The sequence below is a fragment of the Ochotona princeps genome, chromosome 27 (genome assembly GCF_030435755.1).
Source record: "Ochotona princeps isolate mOchPri1 chromosome 27, mOchPri1.hap1, whole genome shotgun sequence".
Classification (NCBI taxonomy): domain Eukaryota; kingdom Metazoa; phylum Chordata; class Mammalia; order Lagomorpha; family Ochotonidae; genus Ochotona; species Ochotona princeps.
In genome coordinates, this window is record NC_080858.1 from 15,546,577 (window position 1) to 15,574,070 (window position 27,494).

Sequence of the window (27,494 nt, forward strand, 5' to 3'; positions counted from 1 at the left end):
ATAACACACATTCTGTGAACTTTTGAAGACTGCCATCCTTGCACGCTATGGCCCCTAATTACCCACGGATGCGAGGCTGTTGGCTCTAGCTCTCTCTTTCCTTCAGTCTCAGGAAGTTATGACTCTCACTGCTTCTTATCAGTCTCTTGACAAAAATCTCAGTATTAGATTGTTCTTGTGATTAATTCAGAACCATTTTTTCTACTCCTTACTTGTATGCCTTGGATTTCATCCAGGCTTGGCTTTAATAACATTTGTATGCTAACACCTCTCAGTTTCGATCTTGAACCAATCCTTTCCTTCTAAACACCAGGTTTTTATGTTTAGTTGCCTCCTCCACACCTGCACTTAGAACTCTTCTCAAATTTATTATTTGTGAAGCTGAAGTTGTGATGTTCTCCTAACTCTGTCCACCTGGAATCCTGCCCCTGTTGGTGGCAACTCAACCCTTTTGGTTGCTAGGGCCCAAACCTAGTAGTCTTCTTTGTTTCTTTTATTTATTTCAGTCCTCATCTGGCTTATTAGCAAATACTGCTATTCTATTTTCACAATTTATCCAAAATGAGACACTTCCCCTCACTATTACCCTGGACTAAAGTATTAGCATCTCTAGCCTGAAATAATTGTTATGACTACCCAGATACACTTTCTATTGTCCTTGCCTGTTTTTTGCATAAAAGATAAAATGAGAGATTCAAACTCCCAGACATCGCTAACCTTTTGCCTTACACTCCATGTCGTCTCTCCTTATTGGGTAAAAGTCAGAGTCTTTACAATAGCTTATGCAACCCTTGGGATCTAACATAGCCTGACACCCTTCCCTTCACTTCCTCTACTTGACTGTGCTATTCTTTGAACATACTTGCCATGCACCTGGCCCAGGGTCTCTACACTGGTTGTTCTAAGTACTGCACACATTCTTTCCATGAATAATAACACAAGACTAATTCTCTCACACTTCAAATTGTTGCTGAAGGATGCCACCACCTCAATAAAGCCTACACAACTCCCAGAGGTCCTCTCCCACACTGCTCCTGCTAATTGCTCTTAATCTACTCTAATACTTTCCTCATAGTTTGCTAATGTATCTTGTGACCATTTATTTAAATCTTTTATTGTTTGTTGTCTAATAATATAAGAGGTCTTCAAAACTTCAGGGAAAAATGTATATGATGAAAAATTACATACAGATATTATATTTTACAGCCAAATAGCCTTAGCTTTAAATTCCATTGCATCAACTTTAGGAAGTACTTTTGTACTTATGAGATGAATGGAGTTTCAATTACCTGCACACATTCATGCAGGTTATAAATTAACATCTGACTTCATAGAACGTAATTTCAGAGTTCAATACTGTACAATGGTGTAATTTCACTCCCTTTTTTTCCATCTGAAATTTATTCAAATGACAAAATTCAAATGCTAATCTTCACAAAGCTGATTTTCATATGGAGATTTAATCTTCTTTCTCTTATGGCATCTCAATTTTATTTTGGTTATAATACAGGCCAGCCGTATACTTTCAAATATATCCTTTTAGTACTTATCTCCAGCTAGGCTGTATGTTCCAATGGATAATTTCAATGTCTTTTGCTGTTGTTGTTATACTGTATAAACCACTGATTAAATTAATGTCCAGTAACATTACAACTATTTAAGTGGTAGAATGTGTAAATCAGAGAAGGATGTTAAAAGTTAAGGATGCTAAAAATTTAAGACGCTAACTTTGGATAAATAAATATTTAAGCCAAATCTCCCAAACTTGATACTGCCCAAGCAAGAACTCTTCCTTCATTTTTAAAAATATTTGTTTATTTATTTGAAAGGTAGACTTTCAGAGAGAGAGATGGTCAATCTGCTGGTCCACAAGTGCTATCCTGAAGCCAGGAGCCAGGAGCTCCTTCCAAGTCTCCCACATAGATGGCCATCTTCTATTGCTCTTCCCAGGAACTGAATTTTGAAGTGGAGCAGCCAGGACATGAGTCAGTGCCCTGTCAATGCTGGTGTTAGAGGCTGTGGTATAACTCACTATGCCACAACATAGGCTCCAAAATGCTTTCTTAAGGAAACTGATACAATATTCTTATGGCATTTAGGGGACCACATAAGGTACTTTTGGAATATGCTCTGATGATGAAAGTGGTCAAGGAAATATGGAAGCACTGAAGTAACAAATCAAAATGCTGTTTTAACCGCAAGAAAAACTGAACTGGTTGCAACTTTGAACAATGGGAACAAAACTAACAGGGACCTCTAAGGAACCTAATAATAAATTCTATACATACTTTCTGATAATAGTTTACTAGAAGTAATGAGAGGTTATCTTTCCCTTGCCCCTTTTTTGTTATGGTCTCTGATTTAACCGACTCATTTTATCATCTTTCCTAACAGAACTATATCTCCTTTCCTTATTATACATACGTCTGAAAATACTCAAATGTGAAGGCTTTCTGTGTCAAGATCAATAGCTTTGTATAAACAATCTTTGGTTTATTATGTCAATGAAAATATTTTCTAAAACAGTACTAAAAAAAGCCTGCTTAGCAAACACATAAAATAGAAATGACATTAAAAATTGAATTCTGGGACCAGCACCGTGACACAGTAGGTTAAGCCTCTGCCTATGGTACTCACATCCCATTTGGTTGCCAATTCAAGTCTCAGCTGCTCTGCTTCCAATCTAGCACCTTACTACTGTGTCTGGGAAAGCAATAAAAGTTGGCCCAAGTACTTGGTCCCATGAACCCATGTGGGAGACCCAGAAGCAGCACCAGGCTCGCTGTCTCAGACTGTCCCAGACTGTGGCCATTTTGGGTGTGAAACAGTAAATGTAAGATCTCTCTCTCTCTCTGTGTCTCTCTCTGTCTCGTCTTATATCTCTGTAAATTTTGCCTTTCAAATAAAACTAAACAAATCTTTTAAAAAACACTAAAGTCTACTTATTCAAATTAGGTCCACAAAGCCATACATGTATAATAACCAAAACTATTTTAAAGTTCATAGATAAAAGATGAACAGAAGTTAACTTACCTAGCCATCTGTTGGTGCTTTTTCCTAAGAATAATGAGGGTAACAAGCAACAGACCAATCAGAAGTGTGCTAAGGATTGCCAGCACCGAGATGACCACCACGTTGGGATTCATCTCTGTAACTGAGAAGAGCAGCCAGACATTCATTGTTATCAGATCCCACTATGTCACAACTGACAGAAGCATAACTCGTTTTCCATCTTATCTTCACTGCAGTGAGTTTATGATGTCAACAATAGCAATGTTTCCCAGGTCAACTTGGACTGCTTCCTGGTTACAGCTCTAACTGTAACGTACACTGGTCCCTGTCATTCAGGAATCTAGAAGCAGTGAGTCCAGTTTCAAGGCTTATCAGGATGTTTTTGTAATGAGAAACTGTGAAATAGGGGGGATGCCAGTGCCATAGTTTAAATCTATTTGAGAAAGACAAAAATTTAAAATCATCACGTATTATCATTGCCTAGCATTTTAAGCATCTTCAAAGGTGGCAGGCTCTCATTTTATGCCTATGACTCTAGACTCAGAAAGCACAACTGTACACTTTGCTCACAACTAATAATGTATATGAAAAAGGCATTAGCAAGTCACCATCTGCCGCATCACTTAACACATCGCTAGAAACAGGCATTCCAATGATCTGTGACCATATGTTTAGAGGTTTTTCCATCTGCACAACTCCAGAGATTAAACCTATTAATAAGTTGTAGACTCTTAAGAGCAGGGGTTGTGCTGTTTTCACACACTTCACGTAATGACACAATACTATGAAATTTACACATTGCCTAGTTCTTCACACACCATGCAAGACCAAGACGTGAAAAGCAGCATATTAAATATATGTATGTTAAATACTCTTAAAAAGACTCCTAAAAGTGGACCGTCTGTCACATTGATCATGAATTCACAGAATCAGCCACTGTGTAGCATCCTTGTGGCCTTCAGTATTGTTCCATTCCCATTTGGCCCAGGTTGGTGTCAGTGTACGGAATTCTTGTACAGAAAGAGTAGGTTCATTGTTGGAAGGGTTTATTCAGTTCACTTGACTGTTATCTTTGCAGAAGTCATTTTTCTACTCTCTTGGGCTTATGTTCCTCACTTACCAGTAAGTTTAACTATTGCCTACTGCTCTTGAAATAAGGGACATTAGAGTAGTCTTAAAAAAGTGTAAATGGAAGCATATATGAAAGAACACTAAAATACCTTTCAGATGTATTTTGTACTTATTGAAAATATAAAAATTAAAAGGTGAAAACCAACGCTAACAAATCGAAAGAACAAAAACACCAAAAAGGCCATCCTTGTCATCAGTGAATGCAGCAGATCACAGAATTACAAAAACATAAATGAAGCTCATAAGTGAATGTGAGAGTAGAAATAACTTTATTACAGCTGGCTCCAGAGAATGTCTCAGAATGCAGAGTCAGACTGTAACCGACCAAGGGACAATGTGTATGGCCAACCTCAAAAACTCATGAAAAGCGGTATTGAGATGAGAGTATTCAGTTTCAAAAAAATCTGGAGTCTGTGCATAGATTTTTCTATGAATTTTTTCAAAGATTCTTACTATACATGGATTTCAAAATTTTGTACCAAAATAGACATGACTTCAATCAGTTTCTGTGAGCTTGTTCTTTCACACAACTGAACCAGTTTTCAGGAGGATGGACAAAATGTTTGCGGAACTTTATTTAGTTTCCAATTTTTCTGCTATTGTTTCTGCTGGATTGGAAGCTATTATTTGGAAACTATTTGGTGGCCATGATGAGGAAGTTGATGTCAGCAAATAGCCTTTATACACTGGATGCTAAGGTTTATAGACTGTATTTGCAAACTTTAAAACAATCTAGAAAACTTTGTTTTATGAATCCAACTGCAGGTGAATACAGAACAAAAGCTCAGAGACAATCATGACCACGTGATGCTAAATGCATGTGGGGTTGAATGAAATTAACTTCTGCAATGCAAGGCCAAGGATCTTTCTAAGTCATATATGTTTAGCAGAAAAGACAATACATAAAAATGACTTGCACAGGTCAGATAATTACCCATTGTTGAGACAGCTATAAATGTGGGAACACTGGGGCTGTCGTGGCTGAAGCTGGTAACGCTGCAGTTGTAGGCAGTGGCTGGAAGGAGGCTGGAGATGGTCACAACATGAGAAGACACAGCAACCGGCTCCTACAGACACAGAAAAGAGGGTAAATCTTACATTATCTTCATTGATTTCACTTTGCAACTTTACATTAAAAGTCATTCTTTCACAGTAAAAGTCATCTATGAACAGAGTAGAAAAATGACAAGGTGAGAGGGGTCAGTAGGGAAAGCTGCTTTCTCCTTTTTTCTCATCTACCCAATTCTCCACGGAAGAAAGAATCATTATTATGTATTTTTTCTTCCCAAATCTATTTTCTCATGGCATAAAGATATGACATAGTTTCAAAAGTAAGTGATGATATACTTTGCACTTCCGTGTTTACTTCATTACCTTAGATTGTTTTCCCCTTAGTTATCGGTATGTTTGGTTCCTCTTTCTACATCACTACAGATTAAGCTGTTTTATTCCTTTCTAAGGATATTTATTTATTTGAAAATCAAAATGACACAGAATGAAAGAAAGGCAAAGGGGGGACGCAAGGGGAGAGAGGATCTTCCATTTACTGATTCATTTCCCAAATATCCACAAAAGCTGGAGCTGGGGCTGCGTCAGATCACAGCTAGGATTCTGGAACTCCATTCAGGTATCCCATATGTGTGGTAGGGGTTCAAATTCTTAGGCCACGTTCTGCTGTGTTCTCAGACCATTATCAAGGAGCTGGATTGGAGCAGAGAGTAGCTGGGACTCCAACACATACTCTTTCCATGGGACTCCAGCATAAGTAGAGGGCTTGGGCTTAACCCACTGCCAGCCCTTGTCTATCTTTTTTGACTTGTCACGGTTCTTTATACTCTAAGAATGTTACTTGCTTTTTTTTTTTTAATTCTCAGCTTTTATTGTACATGGTCCACCAAAAGTATGAAGGGATTGTGTGCCCAGAAACACCTAACAGTAACTCACTCTTGAGTAGGACATGTTGCTAATTTGGTGACCCAATGGCCAGGCAAGTACAATAGAAAAAGATGAGTCAGCATAACACTCTTTCAGAACAAACATCTGAACCATCCCTATGGAGATGACAGCCCTTCTTTCACTGCCTATAAAAGAACGATCCTGAGGAAAGAAAGGCTTTTGCTAACAGAACTCAGCTGTAAAAAGCAACTCACCAACCATTGTGATCTTAAAAGAACCATCACTGTAGTTGCAAAGAAAAAAAATCCATTACTGGCAGAACAGTAATTCCTGAAAAAAGATTCTTAGAATAGAGAAAAGACTCAGCTGTTCAGGACAGATTAAAAAGAGATAAGCTTGTAGAGGGCAAAATCCAAAGGGAAAAGGAATCAAAGCAAATTATCTTAGCAGTCAGTATGAAAAGGTTTGAGTTCTTGGCAATCCTTCCTTTCTTTCAATCTCATGGACTTAGTCATTTAAAAGGCATCAATTATTCATGTTCGCAGTATTAATCCATATGCCATTATGGCGGGAAGGGCCTTCCAAGCCTGACTTTTTCTTTCCACCTCTGGATGTAAAATGTTTTTTTTCTCTCTCTTATGACTTCATTAGTCCTACACATGCTGATTCATCTCTTTCCTTCCACTCAGTACAACCCGGTGAACAAGTCAGAATTGATCATTTCTATAATTTTTTTTATGCTGAAGGCTAACAATAGCTTTTCAGCTGGCTCTCCAACAAAATTTCTCTCTTTACCAACTAGATAAGAATATTATTTTAGGGCCCAGAGTGGTGGCCTAGTGGCTAAGTGCTTGACTTCCAACTGCCAGGATCCTAATTGGGCACCAGTTCACATCCTGGATGCTACAATTCCTACATAGTTCCCTGTTTGTGGCCTGGGAAAGCTGTCGAGGATGGCCCAAAGCCTTGGGACTCTATACCAGGTCTGAAGACCTGGAAGAAGTCCTGGCTTCAGATTGGTTTAGCTCTGACCTTACAGCTACTTGGGGAGTGAACCAGCAGACAGAAGACCTTTCTCTCTATCCTTCTCTCTGTATCCCTGCCTTTCTACTATAAATAAATAAACAAATAAATAAATATGTTTAACAAGAATGTTATTTTAAAATAAATTTTTTGCTTGTATGGATCTCTCCAGTGGCATTTAAATTTTGCTTTGCTAATTTTTAGCTTATCTAATATCTGCAACTAGACATTCTTATAGGAGACCATTTATGTTCTGTGCATTGCATTTAATATTGATTTATACTTGTTAAATTATATGTAGCAAAGTCTTCATCCCTTCAGACAATTTAATGATCAACGGGAAAAATGAACCACTTCCTTGATCTGGTCACATATTCTGGAGTAGCTAAATGTCAGAAGCAAAAAGATCAGAAACAAAGATACACATTTTTGCAATATCACATGGACTTGTTCAAAGTACATTGCTCATTTTTGTTACTGAAACACACACCAAAAAGCAAATGGACACTTTCACTTTCTATAGTTTCAAAATCAAGAAGGCTTTCATTTTACTCAGATAATTCGTCTCCATCAAAATTAATTCTTAAAAGAAATAAAAACACACAATACCTGGAGCTTGGTTTCTTGACCAGAGCCAACTTGTTGACAGAAGACTTCGAAGAAATCAGCTACGCCCTCTTCCACCCACAGCAAAGTCACGGAAGTCTGAGTTTTGTTCACCGCGAAGAGTGATTTGGGAGGAGCTGGCTCTGAGAATATTTTTGAAAAATCTCATTAGATATATTCTTTTTCATATCACTAGAAATTGGAGTAAACACAAAAAATACAAATACAGATGCTCAAGAGCATTGCGAAGTTTTCCATTGCTTTGGGGAGAAATCCTTTCATAAGGTGAATGCCCATCTGAACAGGAAGGCAGAACAGTGTGCCTTTTTCCCTCTTCCATTTGGTACTTCTCCTTTTGGGACACTTCCGTTTTCTGCTTCAGCTTTACGATAGATGCGTTCTATTAATAGTTTTTATGTCATTCGCACGGGAGCTAGCATTGCTCTGGTATTACAGAACTTTCTGACTGGGAAACAAAAGCTGTACTTAAAAATGACTGAGAAAAAGAAAAGCAGTGCTCTCCCTTTGGCTGGAGCGATTCAGCTTAGGATTTGGCCTCTCTCTAGAGAATACTTGGCATAACTTGGGCAGTGAAAAGTCTTGAAAATTCACTCAAAACTGAAAGCTGAATAGACAACATACCTTTTAAAAATATACAAAATTAAGAGCCCAGTATTATGGCCCCTTGAACGCGCCGGGGTCCCATGCGGGCACTGGTTCTAATCTCAGCAGCCCCACTCCTCATCCAGCTCTCTGCTTGTGGCCTAGGAAAAGTCAAGGACAGCCCAAAGCTTTGAAACTCTGCACCCATGTGGGAGACGCAGAAGGAGCTCCTGGCTTCGGATTGGTTCAGCTCTGGCCATTGTGGCTGCTTGGGGAGTGAACCAACAGGCAAAAGATCTTCCTCTCTGTCTCTCCTCCTCTCTGTCTTTCCAATAAAAATAATAAATATTTTAAAAATACATAGACAATGCTAAAAATCTTTGGAGGGATTCTATGTCTTAGGTATTTTATTAATCAATGAATTCCTCCATTAGTCATGGAAGCCACGCGCCATGCACTTGTACCTTTTCACATTCATTTCCAGTAGTTAGATTATTGGTTTTGTTGGCTTAGGACCAACCTATGCTTGTTCCTTTAGTCTTGTAAGGGGTCTGCTGTCTTGTTCTTTCTTTCCTAAATTTCTTCGGATTTTCTCCTTTGACAGCATCTTGTGGAAGTTGTTTTTTCCCTTGGCACCTTTAGTATGTTAACTACTACACCTCAACTCAAGTCTTCAGCCTCAGTCCTGCTACCAGACCTCCTTGACCTCATTTGTCTGGACATGTATCGTGGTGTGGGCCTGATAGAACTGTCTATTCTGCCCACCCTGCCTCCATATGATACCTCCCCACTATTATGGATCTCCTACTGCTAGTTACTATGCATTGTTTTCTATTTTCTGCCCGTTTCTCAAGAGTAGCCTGGATTTTTCAATGGTGCTTGAAAAAGTTTATAAACCATTTTATCTCCTTGACAGGTATATGTCTTTGTGCCGGAAGATCAAGATCTATTTTTCTAGATTACACCATTCATGGCCTTGTCCAGAACTAAGAAATACATCAAAAATCACTGCTAACATGATTTGTCTCAGGCTTGCTAAACTTATGTCTGTTTATGGAGGCCACCTGACAAGGGGAGGAGAGGCTGCACAAGCGCCGGCTGTGCTGTAACCAGCTCAAGGTCTCGTCAAGAGCAAGTCAGGCCTGAGTGATCGCCATGGCAGTGCCTTCTGAGAGCTACACCTGCTTATGGCCAGTTTAGACTGAGCATCCCAGCAGGTGGGGGCAGGCCTTGGGCCTGGCCTCAGCGTCAGCTCCCGCTCCTTGTGTGTTCACTAAGCCATAAGCGCCCAGCCTGGCCCCCGAACTGTCCTGGAGAAGGCAGTGCTGGCTCCCCAGAGACCTCTGCAGCCTGGAACGCAAGATGATGAACTCCAGCAACGGCTGCCCAGCTTTGCCTGACTTTTGCCTGCTTAGGGCAGTGAACTGATGAATCACACTTCCCATTCTAACTGTTCATGAGCTAAGCCTGCCAACCACTTTGCATTTCCCTATCTCGCATATCCCATTTTTTCCCCATCAAAGAATCCCTCAGACAACACCAAAATACCCATTACGCATTTCTTTTCATATCCATGATAACCACTGTAGTCAAAATTGCCATCATTTCTCGTGAGACTTGTTTGAATTAAAAAGATGTTTAAAACTAGGCCAAATAGCTTTTAATTGGTCCCCTGCTTTCTTGGTTGACCCAATCATCCTCTCTTTATTTAAATCATCCTCAGTTTATTTCAATTCTCTAAGGGGCTTTTCCTTGCTCTAAAAATAAAATTCCTGGCCCATGCAATGGCTCAATTGATTAAATCCTCCCCTTACAAGTACTGGAATCCCATATGGGTGTGGTTCATGTCCCAGCTGCTCTACTTTCTCTTCCTTTTTATAAAGATTTATTATTTTTATTGGAAAGGCAGATATACAGAGAGGAGGAGAGACAGAAAGGAAGATCTTCCATCTTATGGTTCACTCCCCAAGTGACTGCAACAGCTGGAGCCGATCCGAAGCCAGGAGCCAGGAGCTTCTTCTAGGACCTCCATGTGGGTGCAGGGTCCCAAGGCTTTGGATCATCCTTGACTGTTTTCCCATGCCACAAACAGGGGGCTGGATGGGAAGCAGGGCAGCTAGAATTAGAACAGGTGCCCCATATGGGATCCCAGCACATGCAAGGTAAGGACTTTAGCCACTGGACTATTGTGCCGGGTCCTGCTGCACTTCCCAAATGGCTGTAATGGCCAGAACTTAGCTAATCTGAAGCTGGGAACCAGGAAGTTCCTCCAGGCCTCTCATGTGGGTGCAAGGTGCCAAGGCTTTGGGCCATCCTCCACTGCTTTCCTAGGGGACAGCATGGAGCTGAATGGGAAATAGAGCAGCCAGGACATGAGCTGACACCCATATGGAATCCTGGTGCTCATAGGTGAAAATTTAGCTATTGAGCCAATGTGCCAGGCCCCGTAGACTAATTTTTAAGTTGACAATTTTGTATGGCCCATGAATTATATTATAATTATTCAAGTGTTCTTGGCAGAAAAAAATAAACATTTTTTTACCACCCCTACCATAGAACGGTTTTTGTGCTATATTCAGTGTTTTTCCTTTCTGTTTTTCATTCCCTACTTTGAGGTATGAAAACTGATTGCTTGCCACTGGCCCATAATTGCAGCTACGGTTACCAAGGCTAGGAGGTGGGACTGGTGAGTGAAGTCATATTTACAGGTAGACCAATGAATTCTTACAAAATTACAAATGCAGATTTGGTCAACATCAGTCATTGCTGTCACAGACATCCAACGTCCTGTATGATCATAGTACCATGAGATTGCTTGCAATCTAAAATTCCTAGCAGGGTGATTGGCAAAATATCCTGCAAACAGTGCCATCATTGGTAGGCATCTCCTTGTGGATATTTATTAATGATATAGTATTTGAAAATTCTTGGTGACTGTTTTGAGGGCTCTCTGCTCTTGCACAAGCCATCAAGTTTACTTTTCGTTACACTGCACTGTTGGTGCTTTTGTTTTTCTCTGTAGAGTTGTATCCTGCCCTCCGTGACAGCAGTTGGAGACCTCAAGAGGCCTTTGTCGTAGAGATACTGAAAAGCAAGTTAACCCAGTCGATTTTGGTGACAGCCCTAACGATGTCATTGTGATTGAAACAAGCTTTGAAAAATCTGTGTGCCAACATTTTATTTTCTTTCTGCAAAGTAGATTCAATATGACTTCTATGTATATTAAACTGAATTCTGTGAGGGAACATAAAGTGACTAGAATGTAAATGCTGAAATTACATGAAAAAACCCTCTGCAATTTAGTTACTACTAAAACAAAATGTTATTTCACTTTTCTGAAAGGTGAAACTTACTTTGGTTATGTATGCACTGGAAGAATATTTTCCACTTTGACACCTGCAATTTCAATTCTGTTTAACAGAATCTATGAGTAGTTAAACAGGTGGCAATGCATTGTGTTAGAGAAAGTTGAAAAGCTGATAAAACACCAAAACAAGGTAGGAGACTAGAAAACAGACCTTTTGGCAAAAGGGTGAAAAGTTAGATTTAGTTATTAAGGAAAAAATGTAAAAACAGTGGCAGTTAATATAGAGTTTCATGTTATCAAAAGGGAAAATATAGAGGTGATAGTCCATCAGATAGTAAGCTACTGGTCAAGAGAAGTTAACTGATTCCTTGTGCTCTAATTCAGTAGAAATGATTTCTTTGCAACTTGCCCTTCCTGCTTGGAAGAATCAAGAGATTTTCCTTGCCTAACTTGGATTTGTTTGCTATCAGGAAGTCATGAAGGCACAGAACCTCATGAAAAATGTAGAAAACTCACTTAATTGTTTGTCTTTATTTGAGAGGGATAGAGGAGTGTTTTATATCCATGTATTTGCTGATTCATACTTCGAATGTCTTCAATGGCTGCTGAACCAAAGCTAGGAGCCAGGAACTCAAATCTAGCTCTGCTACAAGGTTGTCAGGAATGTAATTACTTCCACCATAGCTGCCACCTCCTGTGGTCTGTAAGAGCAGGAAGCTGGAGTAAGGAGCCAGAGGCATAGAATGAACCAAGCTATTCCAACACTGGACATTGAATCCTGACTGCCATCTTATTCAGTAGGACAAATGTCCACCCACTGTCAGGATTCTTGAGTTATATTCCTATATAGCTAAAATTGTTCTAGTTCATAACTTCAGCACATATTCCTGAGGCTCGATGGATCATCCATAATGTCACCTAAAAATGACAGTGAGTTGTGCAATAGGCCCACTGGAATATAACCTTGGTCAGACCACTTCTCAACATAAATTTTAAAGGAAAACTGAAAAAGCAAATGACTCAGAGAAAGTAGCTGGTACCTGAGAAATGCTGCAACTATCTGTAAAAATGAAGATTGGGGGAAAAAAGGCATGGGGAACATCAGATTAACTTTAAAGTAATTCCAGGTACCTGGACGAAAGTGTCAAATTTGTGGAGAAAAAATATGAGAGCTAATGGTTGAAACTGACAGGAAGGTGGATTTTTTTTCTTAATGGAAATATCATGCAGTGTTTGAAGTTGGTGCTTGTTACATTCCCAGAATTCAAGTGCTACAGGCTGCTAACGAAGAAAAGATCATCCACAGTGCAAGTCTCAGCAGGAGGAGTACCACCGCACCCTTGAGGGCATTTACAAAATCGTTGAAATGTTTCTAGTATGGACTAACAAATGCTCGCTGATCTGTCATAATAGTGAAGATTCCAAACTAAAAATTGTCCCTCGTGCCTTTCAAAGCTCACACCAGAAAAGAATACATCATTAATGCAAATTGTGCTCTATCTCAAAGTTACACTGGAAATTAACTAATTTAGAATCAGGTTGTCATGAAGAGCATTTTCGAGTGCAATTAAGATGGGATTTAAAATTAGTCAGTATACTTTTTCTTCCCATTGTGTCTACTTGATATCATATTTTTAAACTATCTAAATAATTTTAAAGGGTTACAGTGTAAAAATTGCTTTTTGCCATGGGAGACAGAGACAGAGAGAGAGAGAGAGAGAGAGAGAAAGGAGAGAGAGAATAAATTAGGACTCGAGTGTCTAATATTGAGTATTGAGTTATGGAGATATACAAATTACTGGCTGAACTGAAGAAAGATTGTGTTTTGGTTTGTTTGAAATTTCAAAGCATTTTCTAAAAGTGCATCACTGACAACTATAGCCTAGTGATATTTAAGCCACCTGGGTGGCTTTTTTACTTATAGCTACATATAGAACATGTGCACTAACAGATGATTTGAGATTTTGTGAACAAATTCAGATACATCACAGACATTTGCAACATTATGCTATATTGCATTAGCTATTTGCAAAATATTTTTGCTCCTAACATTACCTATATTTTTAAATTTTTGATATATAAAAATTGAGAGACATTCGCTAGGAAAATTACATGTTGAAATTATGCATTTACTTTTGGGTTGTGATTTTTAGCACTGATACTGCCCACATTTTTTTTTTGCCAATCCATTCTCCCTCCATTGCTTACTGTTGATCATAGCAAATTTCAGTTCAGTATTGGAAACCAAATATTGCCATACACGGCAGATCTATGAATGAGGATGTGTTTTGTGATACACACATTACATAGTGTCCCTTTCCAACTCGTCGTAATATAAAGAACTGTTGTGACACTACCCAACATAGTAAGTTCCATATCATTTGCCAGAATATTGCAGTTTACTAATTTTCCCTCATCTACAGCCCATTATTTTCCTTGACACACTATCCCTATTTTAATTAAGGCCATTTGTCCTGTTCTCATGTAAAAATATTTCCAGTACTTCTACTAATTTATTACTTATTTGGATTCTTGTTTTCATATAAGGATTTTCTTATAATTTACACTTGCACAATTATTTATTATTTGTTAATGAATTTCTAGTAACTTGTTGATCCCTTTATTTTTAAAAGATTTATTTATTATTTGAAAAGAAGAGAGATTTTTTTCCACCTACTGTTTGACTCCCCAGATGCTCACAACAATCAAATTTGAGTCATACCAAAGCCAGGAACCAGCATCTTCATCTGGGTCTCCCACTTGCGTGGCAGGAACCCCAGCACTATACAAAGGCTGGTTCTCCCAGCACACCTGTTTACTCGTTACCTAGCTTGATGAGGCGGAGCATGGAGGTGTTACTTCCTCTTTCAGTGCAAGCAGTTACTGAAAGGTTGTAGATGTCTCCTGGAGGCAAGCTGAGAATTGCGGTCATGACATTGCGTGTTACCTGCAACAATGGGGAAATCCAGAGTTTAGTCTTCCTTTTACTGAATGAACCATCACCACCACCACCCACTCCTCTCCTTGCCAAATACAGAGCCATAGCAGATATGTCCTCTGTTATATGCTGCCATCTGTAATTGATTATATTATGAATACATTATATCCTTTCAACTATATACATTTATTTTTTGAAAGGTTTACTTGTTTGTTTTGAATGCCAGAGTTACACAGAGAGGGAGAGAAAGCAAGTAAGTGAGAGAGAGAGAGAGAGAGAGAGAGAGAGAGAGAGAGAGAGAGAGAATCTTTCATCTACTGGTCTGCTCCTTACTTGCAAAGGTCAGCATTGGGCCAGACCAAAGCAGGGAATCAGGAGCTCCTGTGTGGGCAGGCACCCAACCACTTGAGCCATCCCTGCTGCTTTCCTAGGCCATCAGCATCGTGTTGGAACAGCAGTGAAGCAGCCAGGACACAAACTGTTGTCCATATAGGATCTCAGTGTTGCACGCAGTAGCTTTACTTGCTGCACCACAATGGCAGTTCCTGTAAATTTAATTGGGCTAATGGTGAGACAGTCCTTAATTTAATAGAAGGATTTGGTGCCAAATTTTCTTATTTAGAAAAATCTGCTGCTATGCACAGCAGATTTTAGCAAAAGGGCTTGCTGGAGACAACATGGTGGTACATCAGGTTAAGCTGTTCCCAGCAGTGCCAGCAACCCAGATGTGTGCCAGTTCTTGTCTTGGCTGTTTCACTTGCTATACAACTCTCTGCTAATGTCCCTGGAAAGCAATGGAAGGCCCAAGTTCTTGTGCGTCTGCCATCCACATGAGAGACCTGAAAGAAGTTCCTGGCTCCTGGTTCCTGGCTTCTGGTTGGCCCAGCCCTAGACATTATGGCTGTCTGAAAGTGAACCAGCAGAAGAAAGATCTTTGTCTGTCTCTCCTCTATCTCTGCCTTTCAAAACAATAAGATACATTAAACAAAATACAGAAAAAAATAAAGAAAATACAGAAAAAATAAAATACATTAAACAAAATACATTTAAAGAAAAGAGGGTTGCTGTATTGTTACTGACTTGCACACAAGCAGATGGAGGAACAAAACAGAGAAGTTGGGTCACCACTTATGGTAGAAAGGCCCTAGTCATCCTGGGATAGTGTAAGAAAAACCATACCTATATTTTGTTTTATTCATGTTCTTTTGTTTGTTGTATATGATAGTTCAGTGCGAACTCTAATTAATATTATGCCCAAAATCTCAGTGAACCAGGAGGAAAGTATTCAATATTTCTAACAAAAACAAATATTTAGGTGTTGATGATACAGGGAGAACACATTTGAATAAATAATTGTTATTCTTTTGAGAAAACTCTAATCAGAGCTTTAAAGGTAAATGAAGGCAGTAGTTATAAATATCTCAGCCCATTGTTAGAGATTACAAGGTAAGCTTTAGACAAGGAAAAATCTAACTTTCACTGTCCCAGTTCTGAGCTTAAAGCAGTACCATACAAGTATTTGTTTGATATCTCCATAAATATTTACTTAATTTTTATTGCACAATTAATTATTCAGATACCTATAACTGGAATTCAAAGAAACATACACTCTTTTTAATTTTCTTCTTTCCTTCTGCTACAACCATCCAGTGCAACATTCTGGAATGGGACAGGTCTGTAGTGTCATCCCCGTATGTCCAGCTGACATACAGCAGGCTGTTGAAATATTCCACAGACGTGATTTCTGGAGCTACTGGTGCTAGAAGGGAGGACATAGGCATGATTCAGTGTGCAACATACTAATGATCACAATTCTCATCAGTGGACCCTGAGCTCCCAGATACAGTTATACTAGAGATTAAAATTCACATCATATGAAGAAACTGGGTGGTACTGGGGGACTATTATTCATGGTGATCTCACCTCGCATATCTCAGACACAACAGCCAGACCCATCTGAGTTTGAGGGTATGTCCTGGTCATTTCACAGTTACAAGATTCCCATACTGTTTATTCTCTGGATTGAGCAAAATGTTGTGTTAGCTAAATGATGATAAACAAGTTATTATCTATCTAGTATTGGAAAATATGTGATCTTTCATTGAGGGGCAAAGAAGAAAAGTATAGGAGCAAAGAACAATGAACAGAAGGTTAGAAGACATTGACATTGTCTGGTCTGACACACTGTGAGGTCAGGTCCGTCATGAACATTGTTGAATATAGGGCAAGGAAGCAATTGATTTTTTATTTTTTTTTAATCAGGCCAGAAAGCTTAATTCTAACATGGGAATTATCACCTTATTTTATCTTCTTGTACATTTAAAATTTAAAAACTGCTACTTGGGGAGCGGAGTTCATCACAACCTTTATAGTAGATGATCTCTGAAAGCAAATTTAAATTATTCTTAAGTTAATGATAATCCTGAAAGTTTAAGAACATTGATACAGTACAAAGTTGAGTTTAAATTCTCTATATAAATTGGGTTGAAGATAAGAAAAGGTTTCATTCTGCCATCTAGCCCAAAGTCATATAAATATTTGGAGGTGAATTTCTACAAATAATCAAAATTATTTTCTTTTATATTCTGCTAATACTTGTAATATTCAAAAAGTATGATTTCAAACAATTTTCCACTGGAGAATGTATATAAACATATATATAAAGAGAATAAAAACCATACTTGTTTCAGCTAAAATAGGAGTAGCATTTCTATAATGTTCAACAATAAAATCTTGAAATACCAACAATACCTCTGAAAAATAACAAATTTACATCACATTTCAGATTGTTTTATTACAGGAAGATAGACTTATCTTCTTTACAACCTCTTAATATGGCCTAATTTGTTTCATTATATACAAATACATACACATTTATTTCTTCAAAGAGTTTTTTCATGTGTGGTAGATAGGACAAGAAATATTTTAAAATTACAGACTCAGAATGCTCATTTTTCTGTGATAAACACTGGGTCTTGAGAAGTTAATATTTCTAAATATTGTGGTCTATTACTAAAAGGCCACAAGATGTCACTATTTGTTTATTAGTCACCATTTGCTACATTAGCATAAGTATTAAGAATTTGATTTGCTAAATAAGCTAACAAAGAGAGTGAAATCTTCATAAATAATGCATAATTTTTTGTCCCTATATCTTTTTATACCACAAAATTTGGCAATCTGGATTAATATCCAACGTATAACAATAAGTTTGTTTTAAATAATACTCTTATTTGAAATGGAGTCATGGGAAAAAAAGAAAAAACCTCCACTCTAAACAAAGCAAAATGAAAAAAAAATCCCACACATTAAAATCCCAACTTCTTTTTTAAAGTAATAAAGTTACATATGAGTACTAATATATGTTATATTGTTTGATTCTGATGCTCTTCTGAGAGATAATATACTCAATATTACAGATGTGAGACTTGAGATCATTTGCGTCGCTGTGCTTAGATTAGACAGTAGACTACTGGGGTCAGCATGATTTAATTGTCTCAGGAAAAGATGAGAAAATTGTAAAGATCAGTTCACTGGAAACGATATACCACTTCCCAAGGCAATTCGATCATTTATAAATCACAGTTTATTTATACAGATTTGCTGTGCCCACCTACACTGCTTCAAACTTTAGACAGTCAGTTCCCCACCTTACCTAGCACACCTTCAACTAAAAACCAGAGCTCCAAATTCTCTTCTTCAATTTCTGAAGTCGTGCTGAGGCAAAGACTGTCAGGATGGTGTTTTGAGGTCTGTTCTCCATTAGTCAGCTGTCAGATGGCATTTCAGGAACTTCTACCCATGCACAGAGGAAAACAGAAGCCCCGGGCGTACCACTGCAAGCAGTGAGCAGATGCAGGTGCATTGCTGTGCCTGGTCACTCTCAGATACCTGTCTGGGAGTGGCATTTGTTCTCAGAGAGCTAATCTCAGTAATGATAAACTGCAAAGCTTCCTAATACAGTGACATCTAATCATAATTAAAGATTTGATTTTTAATATGGTCAGAACTTATAACATTGCTTGTTGAATAACCAGTCTTCTTTGTGAGAATTTGAAGTTTTCTCTCTCTAATATTACTGGCTAGAACAGAGAGTTTTCTGAAAACTGGGATAGAGAGGATTATGGCATGCCATCTCAATTTTCCAAGAAATCTGCATGATTCATATTTCTTCCTATGTTTCTCATGGATAAGTTTCAACAAAACTAGATCAATAAGGCAGTTATTTTGTCAAAATTATTCTTCATCTAACTATATTTTTCTGCTGACTTCTCAGCGCAAGTCTAACTACAGCAACAAGAAATCCTCAGAAAACCGTATTTCTAATAACAAGGATTAGTGTTCGTTCAATGAGCTTCCCCTCTCATTGCTCTCTCTGATGACTGATAAATACAACAAAATGTGTGGCCCCCGGGGCTCCAAGACTGCCCTCTTTAAACATATAAGCATTGTGCCATGTATTTTACTAGGTAAGTAATAGTGAAATATTCTTTGTAAAATAATAATAGATGATTGATATTATTATCATCCCCATTTTACATACCAAAAAAACTAAGCCCCAAGGTTACATGTGGTACATGGCAGAGCAACGGTGTAATCCAGGCCTGCCTTAAGACATGATTTTTAAAACATGATATTTGTTTATTTACTTTCTATAAATATTTATTTATTTGTCCATTTATTTATTTATTTATTCTGAAAAGGCATATTAAATTTAAGGAGAGACAGAGAGAAAGATTTTCCATTCACTGCTCACTCCCCAAATGGCCACAACAACCAAAACTGAACCAATCCAAAGCCAGGAGCTAGGAACCTCCTCTGGGTTTCCCATGTGGGTGCAGGTTCTGAAGGCTTTGGACCATTCTCCACTGCCTTCCCCAGGCTACAAGCAGAGAGTGGGATGGGAAGTGGAACTGCTGGGCCACAAACTGGCAACCCTGTGGGTTCCCAGAGTTTGAAGGAGGAGGATCAGCCAATTGAGCCCACTGCTCTGGGCTCCTATTTATCCATTTATGAGAGACACAGAGATAGATAGCTAGATAAAGAGAGGGAAAAAGACAGGCAGACATCAAGCTTCCAATCCACTGGTTTGCTACCCAAATGCTCACAACAGTTGGGATTTACTGGGGCTGAAGCTCAAAGCCTCCAGGAATGCAATTTGTGTTTCCCACGTGGGAGGCAAGGGACTAATTCCTACTGCCTGCTAAATGGTGCATTAGAAACTGGAATCTGACCTGGGACATAGGTATTCTAATTGGTGTCTCAAGGGCAAAGCCAAATGCCTGCCATAACCTATTATTACTAGTAAATGGGCTCTGATACAGTAAGCTTGTGACCATTTAAAAAAAAAAAGGCTTTAATTAGTGAAGAAAAAAGGCATTCTAACAAACATAATCATCACATCAGTGAAATCAATTGTATGTGCAGTGTGAAGCTGATGGCTCTGCCTGCCACAGCTCTTTTCCAATCAATTCCAACTGGGAACACACAAGTCAAGGGCCGTGACTCAGAATGAGCCCAGGGAAGTAACTAAGAGTACAAATGATATTTTAACTGTTAAAGATGATCAACTAGGCAGAGAATGATGAAAAAAAAAAAGCACATTTTTTTTCATGATGTTGACAGTCAGTCACTGTTAGGTGAATGCCTGGAGCTTTCTGGAAACGGGACATCGTTTTCCACATGCTACTCACCGGTGATGAAGCTTATGGTGGAACTGTCACAACAGCTCAGTTCTGGATCTCCCCATGTCACCATGGTTACCCGAAAGTTGTAGTACCATGCTGGCAACAGGTTAGCTATTCTCTGAGTGAGGAAATAAAAAAAAGAGAGAGAGAGAGACAAGGAGCAAAGGGAAACTGTATTTTTGATGGTTTCCATTAGGCCAATATTATAGTAATTTTTCTGTTTTCTTTTTTGGTGGGGGGTGCCTTTCTAGATCTACCTAGTTTTCCATTAAAAAAATTTGTTTTAAAGCAAAGTGAGACATACATAAAATGAAATACAAAGTAAAATTTTTTTAAAAAGGTGATTCAAAATACAGAGCCCATCCATGATCTGTGATTACTTTAAAATTTGTTCTGCATGGGTGACACAGTCATTTTTCTGTTCAATCATTCATAGCCATTGTCTGTACTCCCATCAGACTAAGATCTTTTTGGTTCTTACTTGTAACTTAAGCTTATTATTAGGTAAAGTATTAAACCATTTTACTGCATTGTAAATTTAAAACATGTTATCTCAAAAACTAAAAATAAACATAAAAGAAGGGAAAAGGAAGAAGAGTGTGAGAAGTAGGGAGGAAGAGAATACCATGTTCTTAGAATTGTCCAATGCACATTGACTGTTAATTAAAACTTAAATGAAAATAGAAAAACGCAAAAAAAATGAGCACATTTCATTCAAAATGCAGATCTCAATATTTTCATTTTTGGTTCCATATGGCAATTTTCTGTTATATTATGCAAGTGAAATAATGCTTATTGAGAAAGGACTGGAAGAACCTGCCCCCTATTTTGAAGACAGTGACCTCTCGCAGGTCTCACTCTTCCAAGGTGGACCATGAACAGGCATCCTTGTGGGTGGCAACTCCAAGAATACAGCTGGATAGAGGGTAATTGTGTACTCCATGTGCACCTATGGGGGACCCATACTTAAAAATAAATAAAAAAGAACCCAGTCTGTGAGGTAGCCTTTATTACCTGTTCTAAAACCCAGTGTCTAATGGCCTGAGGTTAACTGATTTGCAGCTGTCAAGGAGAGTGGTCTGTGGAGTTAGGCACCATCGCACAGCTGCAGAGTGCCAGAGGCAAACCTCAGGATCACAAAGCGATAATGAGCAATTGACAGCTCTCTTCAGCTTTCAGTAGATTCCTTCAGACAAAAACGTTGGCTAACAAACGAATTCAATTAGTAGTGGAAGCTACCTTTAGATAACCAGCTCTTTCTCTTTCTACCACTTTCCCACAATGAACTCTCTCTTCCTCTCAGGGGGAAAATGACACTCTAAATGCTCAAAATAAAACAAAAAATCAAACCACCTAATAGAAAGACAACTAAGAAACTTTGCATGCAGCAAATCACCTATGTAGAGCTACACAATAGTAACTTTTCTGACACTTTTGGCAGAGCAACACCGGAACACATGCGGCTGGCTAAAGAAGATTACCACGGAGGCAGTTAAGGAGACAGTGGCAGCTATTTCATAGTAGGTGGTCCACTCCGATGTCATGGTTGACGGGTTGAAATAAAACATTTCAACCACGTATTTTCGGAATACTCCTAGGTAAGGTCTAGTCCAGCTCAGAACCACCGCGGTAGGACCCAAGGGATAAAGCATTAAGTCCTTGATTCCAGTGGGAACTAAAAAGAAGAGACATTGATATAAAAAAAAAAGAAAGTCAAGAAGGAATGTTTAGTATCTTAGAAATGCTGTTAAACTATTACTTATCTATCATTGAAAACCAAAGTAAATGCATTTGCCTCTGACTTTTCCGCTACACAGTAACGCTACGGCTGTCTCCAGATTTCCATGTCAGGACTTAACCAACTAGAGATCAAAAATAAAAAACAAAACAGACAAACAAACAAAAAACCCAAACAAACAACTGCATCCATGATGAACACATACAGGCTTTTTGCTTCAGGTCATCACCCTCTAAACAATATAGCATAACAGCTATTTATATGATTTATATTATATTACATGTTATAAGTAATCTAGAAGTGATTCAAGTATTAATTATGGAAGAAGTATTAATAGAGGGGAGTTAGTTATACACAAATATGCCATTTTGTATAAGAGTTATATATATGTCTATCTTTATATATACGTGTGTGTGTGTGTGTGTGTCTTGGTTCTGAAACAAACCTTCCATGGACAATAAGGCATGGTTGAAATTCATTGGTGGGATATTGAGTAAACTAGTCTAGCCAGAGCTTTGATATACAATGATAATGATTTGAGCTTGCACATTGCTTCCTTCAAACTATATCTGACAAATACAAGTCATCATTCTTAAGGAAAGGGACTTACCAATGGCAAATGTCACAGGATCTGAAGGTGGTCCAATCAGAGGGCCTTTTCTCAGATACATCACAACTTGGTACTGAGCACCAGGAACCAGGTTTTCAATAATGCGTTTGCTTGAGTTCACCTTTAAATGAAACACCCAATAAAATATATTTGAAGCTGGGCTTGAAGAGTGTGACAACATGGCTACAACAGTGTCCAAGACTTTGAAATTCAGAATCCTTTACTCTGGGGAAGGTCAGATTTGAAATGTAGGACGCTTCACAGTTTATGTGAACACTGAAAGGAAACCAGAACATTCTAATTCTATGGCTGGATTTAATAAGATCTGCTGTGATCTGCTTTGTACCCATCAATGTCATTTGTAAGCATACACAGGGGTGACACATCAACCTCTAACGCAATCAAATCAGTAACAGCACTGGGTTGTCCGACATCCTAAATTGTAGTGTCAGCTGATTATGCCCAAAGATCAGTACAGGAGTGTCTTGTCTCTCATGACTTAGAAGCATATAATGTGCAGTTACAGAGAGAAAAATGACCTCGGAGATTGTCTAGCACAAATCTCACCTTTGGCAGATTAAGGAAATAAAGCTTAAAATGGCTCAGGTCACATCCTTAGATTCAGCGGTGGGATTAAAAATCTAGCAGTGTAACCTCTAATCTAGTATGTGCAAACATTGGGCTAAGCATCAAGAAAAAATAATTAGCACTTTGCAAGGCTATTGTTATGCTATAAAATATATTATATAGAACATTTCTAATTCAGATGAGCTCTTCTGTAATCACTGAATTCTTTAAAGATAAAGTGAACCTATACAGGAATAAGATGCACTTATTAAAGCTGGCACATAGAGGTGTTGATGATTCAACTAACAGGTTAAGAAGTGTGCTTCTTTGATATTTAGTGTCTCTAACATGTAAGACAGTCTTACTTATTTTAGAAAAACATGGGTTCTCTATTGAGACCACTTTAATCAAACCCTGACTCTATGTAAGCATAAGGATTTGCTTAAGTTTTATTTGAAATTCAAAGCTGTGTCTCTTTGTTACTAATAAAATAATAATAATATATACCTCACCTAGTCCTAAGAATGTGTCAAGCAGATTGTGCATAAATGTTGAGTTTTACTGTTGTCAGATTTTGTCATTTAGGATACATCGAATTGCAAAATTGTTGAAGGAAGAACACAGTCCGTGTAGGACAATGTGGTTGACAGTTCACCTTGCTGTACATTTTTTCAAAACATTGATTTGAAAGGAAGAATGACAGGGAGAGGCACACACACAGAAACCTAGAAATAGGGGTGTGGAATGAGGCAGGGAGCAAGTGTGTGTGAGTGTGTGTGTGTGTGTGTGTGTGTGTATGAGAGACAGATTTTCCATCCTCTTGCTTGCTGCACAAATACTCCCCCTCCATCCTTCTCTCTCCTGCCCTCTCCTTTTCTACCCTCTTTTGCTTTCCCTTTCATTTCTTCCCTTTCCTAGTTTGTGTTTGGTTTTACAATTGTTCTTATTTTACAGCCACAATGTTTCCATCTCATATAAACAGAGTGCCGCTGGATATAGAACTAAACAAATATCATGTTTTTCTGAAAGAAATGATTGTCCCAGCAAATAGGGCTAAAACCCAAGTCGGACTCATCTGATGAGAACGTCATATATTTCTTTGATTAATGGCTGTGTGGTTCTTCACTGGGTCTTGAGACTTTCAGAACCATGTTCCCTCATCTGAAAAGTATGTGTGCATAAGTGTGTGTAGATGGGCTGTTGGTACAGTGGCTGAAATGTTGCTTCAGATACCTGCATCTCATGCTGGAATGCCATTTCCAATCCTAGCCTCCTTTTAATGCATGCTCTGAGAGGCAGCCAGTCAGGGCTAAAGTACTTCTGTTCATGCCACCTTGTGGGAGACCTGGATTTAGTTCTCGGCTCCTGACGCGCACTGACCGAACCCTAGCTGGTGCCAGCATTTGAGGAGTGAACCGGCAGATAGAAGATCTCTCTTTCTTTCAAATATGATTAAAAGAAATGAAGAAAAAATCTAAATCATGAAGAATGAATGTATGCATGCAGTAACAGATGACAGCTGTTGTGCGGGGCTCGTTGGGCTCTCCTCCACTTCAAAGGTAGGTCTCCTTGCCTGTGGGTCTCATTAATTTCATCCTGCATTTTGAGAAGGCATCACTAAGGTGTACTTAGACCATGCCTTTCTGGCTGTTATGGCTAATACTTCATGCGCCTTTAGCCTTTGGCTTCTATAGGACCAATACTCAACATGTACACTAGATGATATAACTGTTCAAGACTGCCAAAAATCTCAGGTTAGGTCCAGGGACAAGCCATGTGAGGGCATTCTCCCTGGGCTACCACCTCACTGACCGATGTTTGCATAAATTGGTGAGTATGGGCAGTATTGGCAAATAGGATAGTGTTTAAGTTCTGAGACACCTGACACCTCAGTGAGAAGGAAAACTCAGCACAGGTCAGTTACCTAATCCTTTGTCCCTTGCAGAATGGCTAGGAGAACAGCACCATCCAGTGTGCAGCTCAGGAATTGTCCAGCGACTTCATAACTACAGACAACCAATGATAGCGGTCTTGTTCAGACCCACCCGGGGTGGGGGGGGCAGCCATCAGAGCAATCCTGCCCAGATGAGGGGTCAGGGATCCCCTTCAACACCCAAGACACTTCATAAAACACCCGTTGTCTCCTTTTAAGGTGTTTGTACACACTCGGCAGCCACTTGAAATGACAGATCACATGCTGCCTCCGCCTGCCCTCTGCTCTGCTCACCTCCTGGCTCAGCTCCCTCCTGTTGATCCTTCCCTACCCTCCTCAGTTGTGACTGAAGACACTGATGAGCAGTTTTGTTTGGTTTAGATACCTTGAGCTTTTGAATTGTGCCAGCAAGCATGCATTACCTCTATGAGAAAACATTCAAATAGAAAAGAGTTCTCTCAAAGTCAGCTTGCTTGTCTCCTCTTCTGGCAAGTTTTTGTTATCGTCCTAGTTTCTGTACCTTCTTTCTCGTAAGCTGTAACACTCCTGGCTCTTGGCTTTTGTGAACTTGGACATAGTCTCTGTCATTTACTTTGCTCTCCTAGGTCTTACGTTGAATGGGGTGGTCATTAGATGATCATGCCTCCACTGTTCCCCTTAGATTGCAAGATCTGCCAAGAGTAGGATGTTTATAAATTATCTAGATCTCCAATATCTGCCCTGCTACTTGGTGCACTGTCAGTGCTTAGCAAATTCTCCTGAATTTGATGAAGATAAAGGGTGCATATATGGTCCTCTCATGAAGACAAAGGGAAATGGCGTCACTGAAGCGGCATTTGCAACACTTCCTGGCCTTGCTCCTGCCTCCTACATATGTTGCTTGTACCATGCCTGCCTGGAAGAGACTCCACAGGGCTTCTAGCAATACCCTCCTTGTATTGCCTCGTGAGGCTGGGCCGCAGTAGGGCAGTGGCCATGCATGCGCTTGGGGTTTCACCTGGGTGCAGTACTGCTTTTCGAGTCTCTGGCTCTCCTTTTGTTTTTGGCAGGTCAGCGACACCACAGACACAATGGTGCTGTTGTAGTTCTCCTGGGACGATGTCCAGGTCATCAATGCCGTGGTCGAGCTTAAAACATGGACGCTCACATGCTGGGGCTTCTCGGTCAACTCTTCAATCCACTCTCCTGTAGGGCCTGGATGTTTCAAATCAGAATACAAGGAAGGTTGCAGAAGAAATATTCTGGTTTCAAAAATTTATGTCATTTTTATTGGCTCTAAAAAAAATAATTAAAACAACACAGGAAGCCAAACAGATAACTCCACAGAATCTCTGACCAGGTACAGTTCCAGGACCATCCTACTGATCTAAACAGCAGCCCATCCATAAAACAAACAAACAAACAAAACCAGTCCACCAAGAGATTACAGGTCCATCTCAGCAGTCTGGGTTTGGGAGTACAGTTTGTAGGAATTCTGTCTGAATTATTATTGTTTATTTTTAGCAAATGAGTAGGCATTGTAGTTTCTGGTTCCTTTGCTGCTAGGACCTTTGGTGTCTAGAAATAATGACATTGAGATGCAAATTTGCATCTACTACCACCTGTGGCAAAAGTGAATTTGGCAGTAGTGTGAACAAAGAGGTGGGCTGGGAATATTTGAGAAGAAACAGACGCCAGACTGGCTCAATCAAGGTACCAGCTGAACCTGGGTAATGATTGGATGAACATGAGGGCTTGTGGTCTTATAAACCATCTCTGTATGAGGGCCCACTATTGGCCTCATTCACTTGGGTGGCTTCAAGCACAGTGCCTGAGAACTAAGGTGATTATTATCTACAGAAATTCTTGCTGAAATGCAAACCTGCAACTTGCTTGCTTGCATTTGCTTAGAAGGCATTTTTGAGTGCCTTCACAGAAGTTCCACTCCTGGGCTGGATCCTGGGAGAAGAGAGGGAGAGTCAGGTGACTTTGCTGGGTTGGGGGAATGGGAATGGGGGAGGGGACACCATGCTCATTGTGAGTGATGCAAGGAAAATACTAGTCATAAAAAAGACTAATAATGGGCAGGAGCCAGTAATGACTTGCCACTGTTCTAAGTTTATAAAGTGCCTACATATTTGAATTCTTTAATTTTCATGACAAATCTATGACACATATTTTTACTAAGTCTTCTTTTGCACATGAAGCTATGGAGGCAGGAATGGAACAAGGAGAGCTGGGATTCAAACGCAGCAAGTGTGATTCCCAAATCCGTGCTCTTAACTCTTGCTGAGGCATCTCTATGTGTCTCTTTCCATGTCTAACTGCCGGTCAAATAAACAAAATAAACACATACAAATGTAAAAGAAGAATTAATCTTAGTTTTAAAAAAGTTTGTTCTCTTCTTAAGGCTATTGGGTGCCTAATGTAAATAGCTAAGTTTTTATCTCTGGGGGAAACCTAT

At 39.1% G+C, this 27,494-nt stretch overlaps 1 protein-coding gene across 2 annotated transcripts in view; it reads right to left on the reverse strand.

The window, feature by feature from the left end:
- PTPRO (protein tyrosine phosphatase receptor type O) overlaps positions 1-27,494 on the reverse strand; it is a 178,473-nt gene that overhangs the window by 31,308 nt on the left and 119,671 nt on the right. For both annotated transcript variants that reach the window (XM_058655923.1, XM_004592590.2), the window contains exons 8-16: positions 26,049-26,245; positions 22,552-22,672; positions 21,685-21,878; positions 20,210-20,321; positions 16,124-16,275; positions 14,405-14,525; positions 7,672-7,811; positions 5,078-5,210; positions 3,034-3,154 (exon numbers count right to left, since the gene is read on the reverse strand). In XM_058655923.1, the coding sequence (XP_058511906.1) occupies positions 3,034-3,154; positions 5,078-5,210; positions 7,672-7,811; positions 14,405-14,525; positions 16,124-16,275; positions 20,210-20,321; positions 21,685-21,878; positions 22,552-22,672; positions 26,049-26,245 (1,291 nt within the window). The remainder of the gene's footprint in view (positions 1-3,033; positions 3,155-5,077; positions 5,211-7,671; positions 7,812-14,404; positions 14,526-16,123; positions 16,276-20,209; positions 20,322-21,684; positions 21,879-22,551; positions 22,673-26,048; positions 26,246-27,494) is intronic.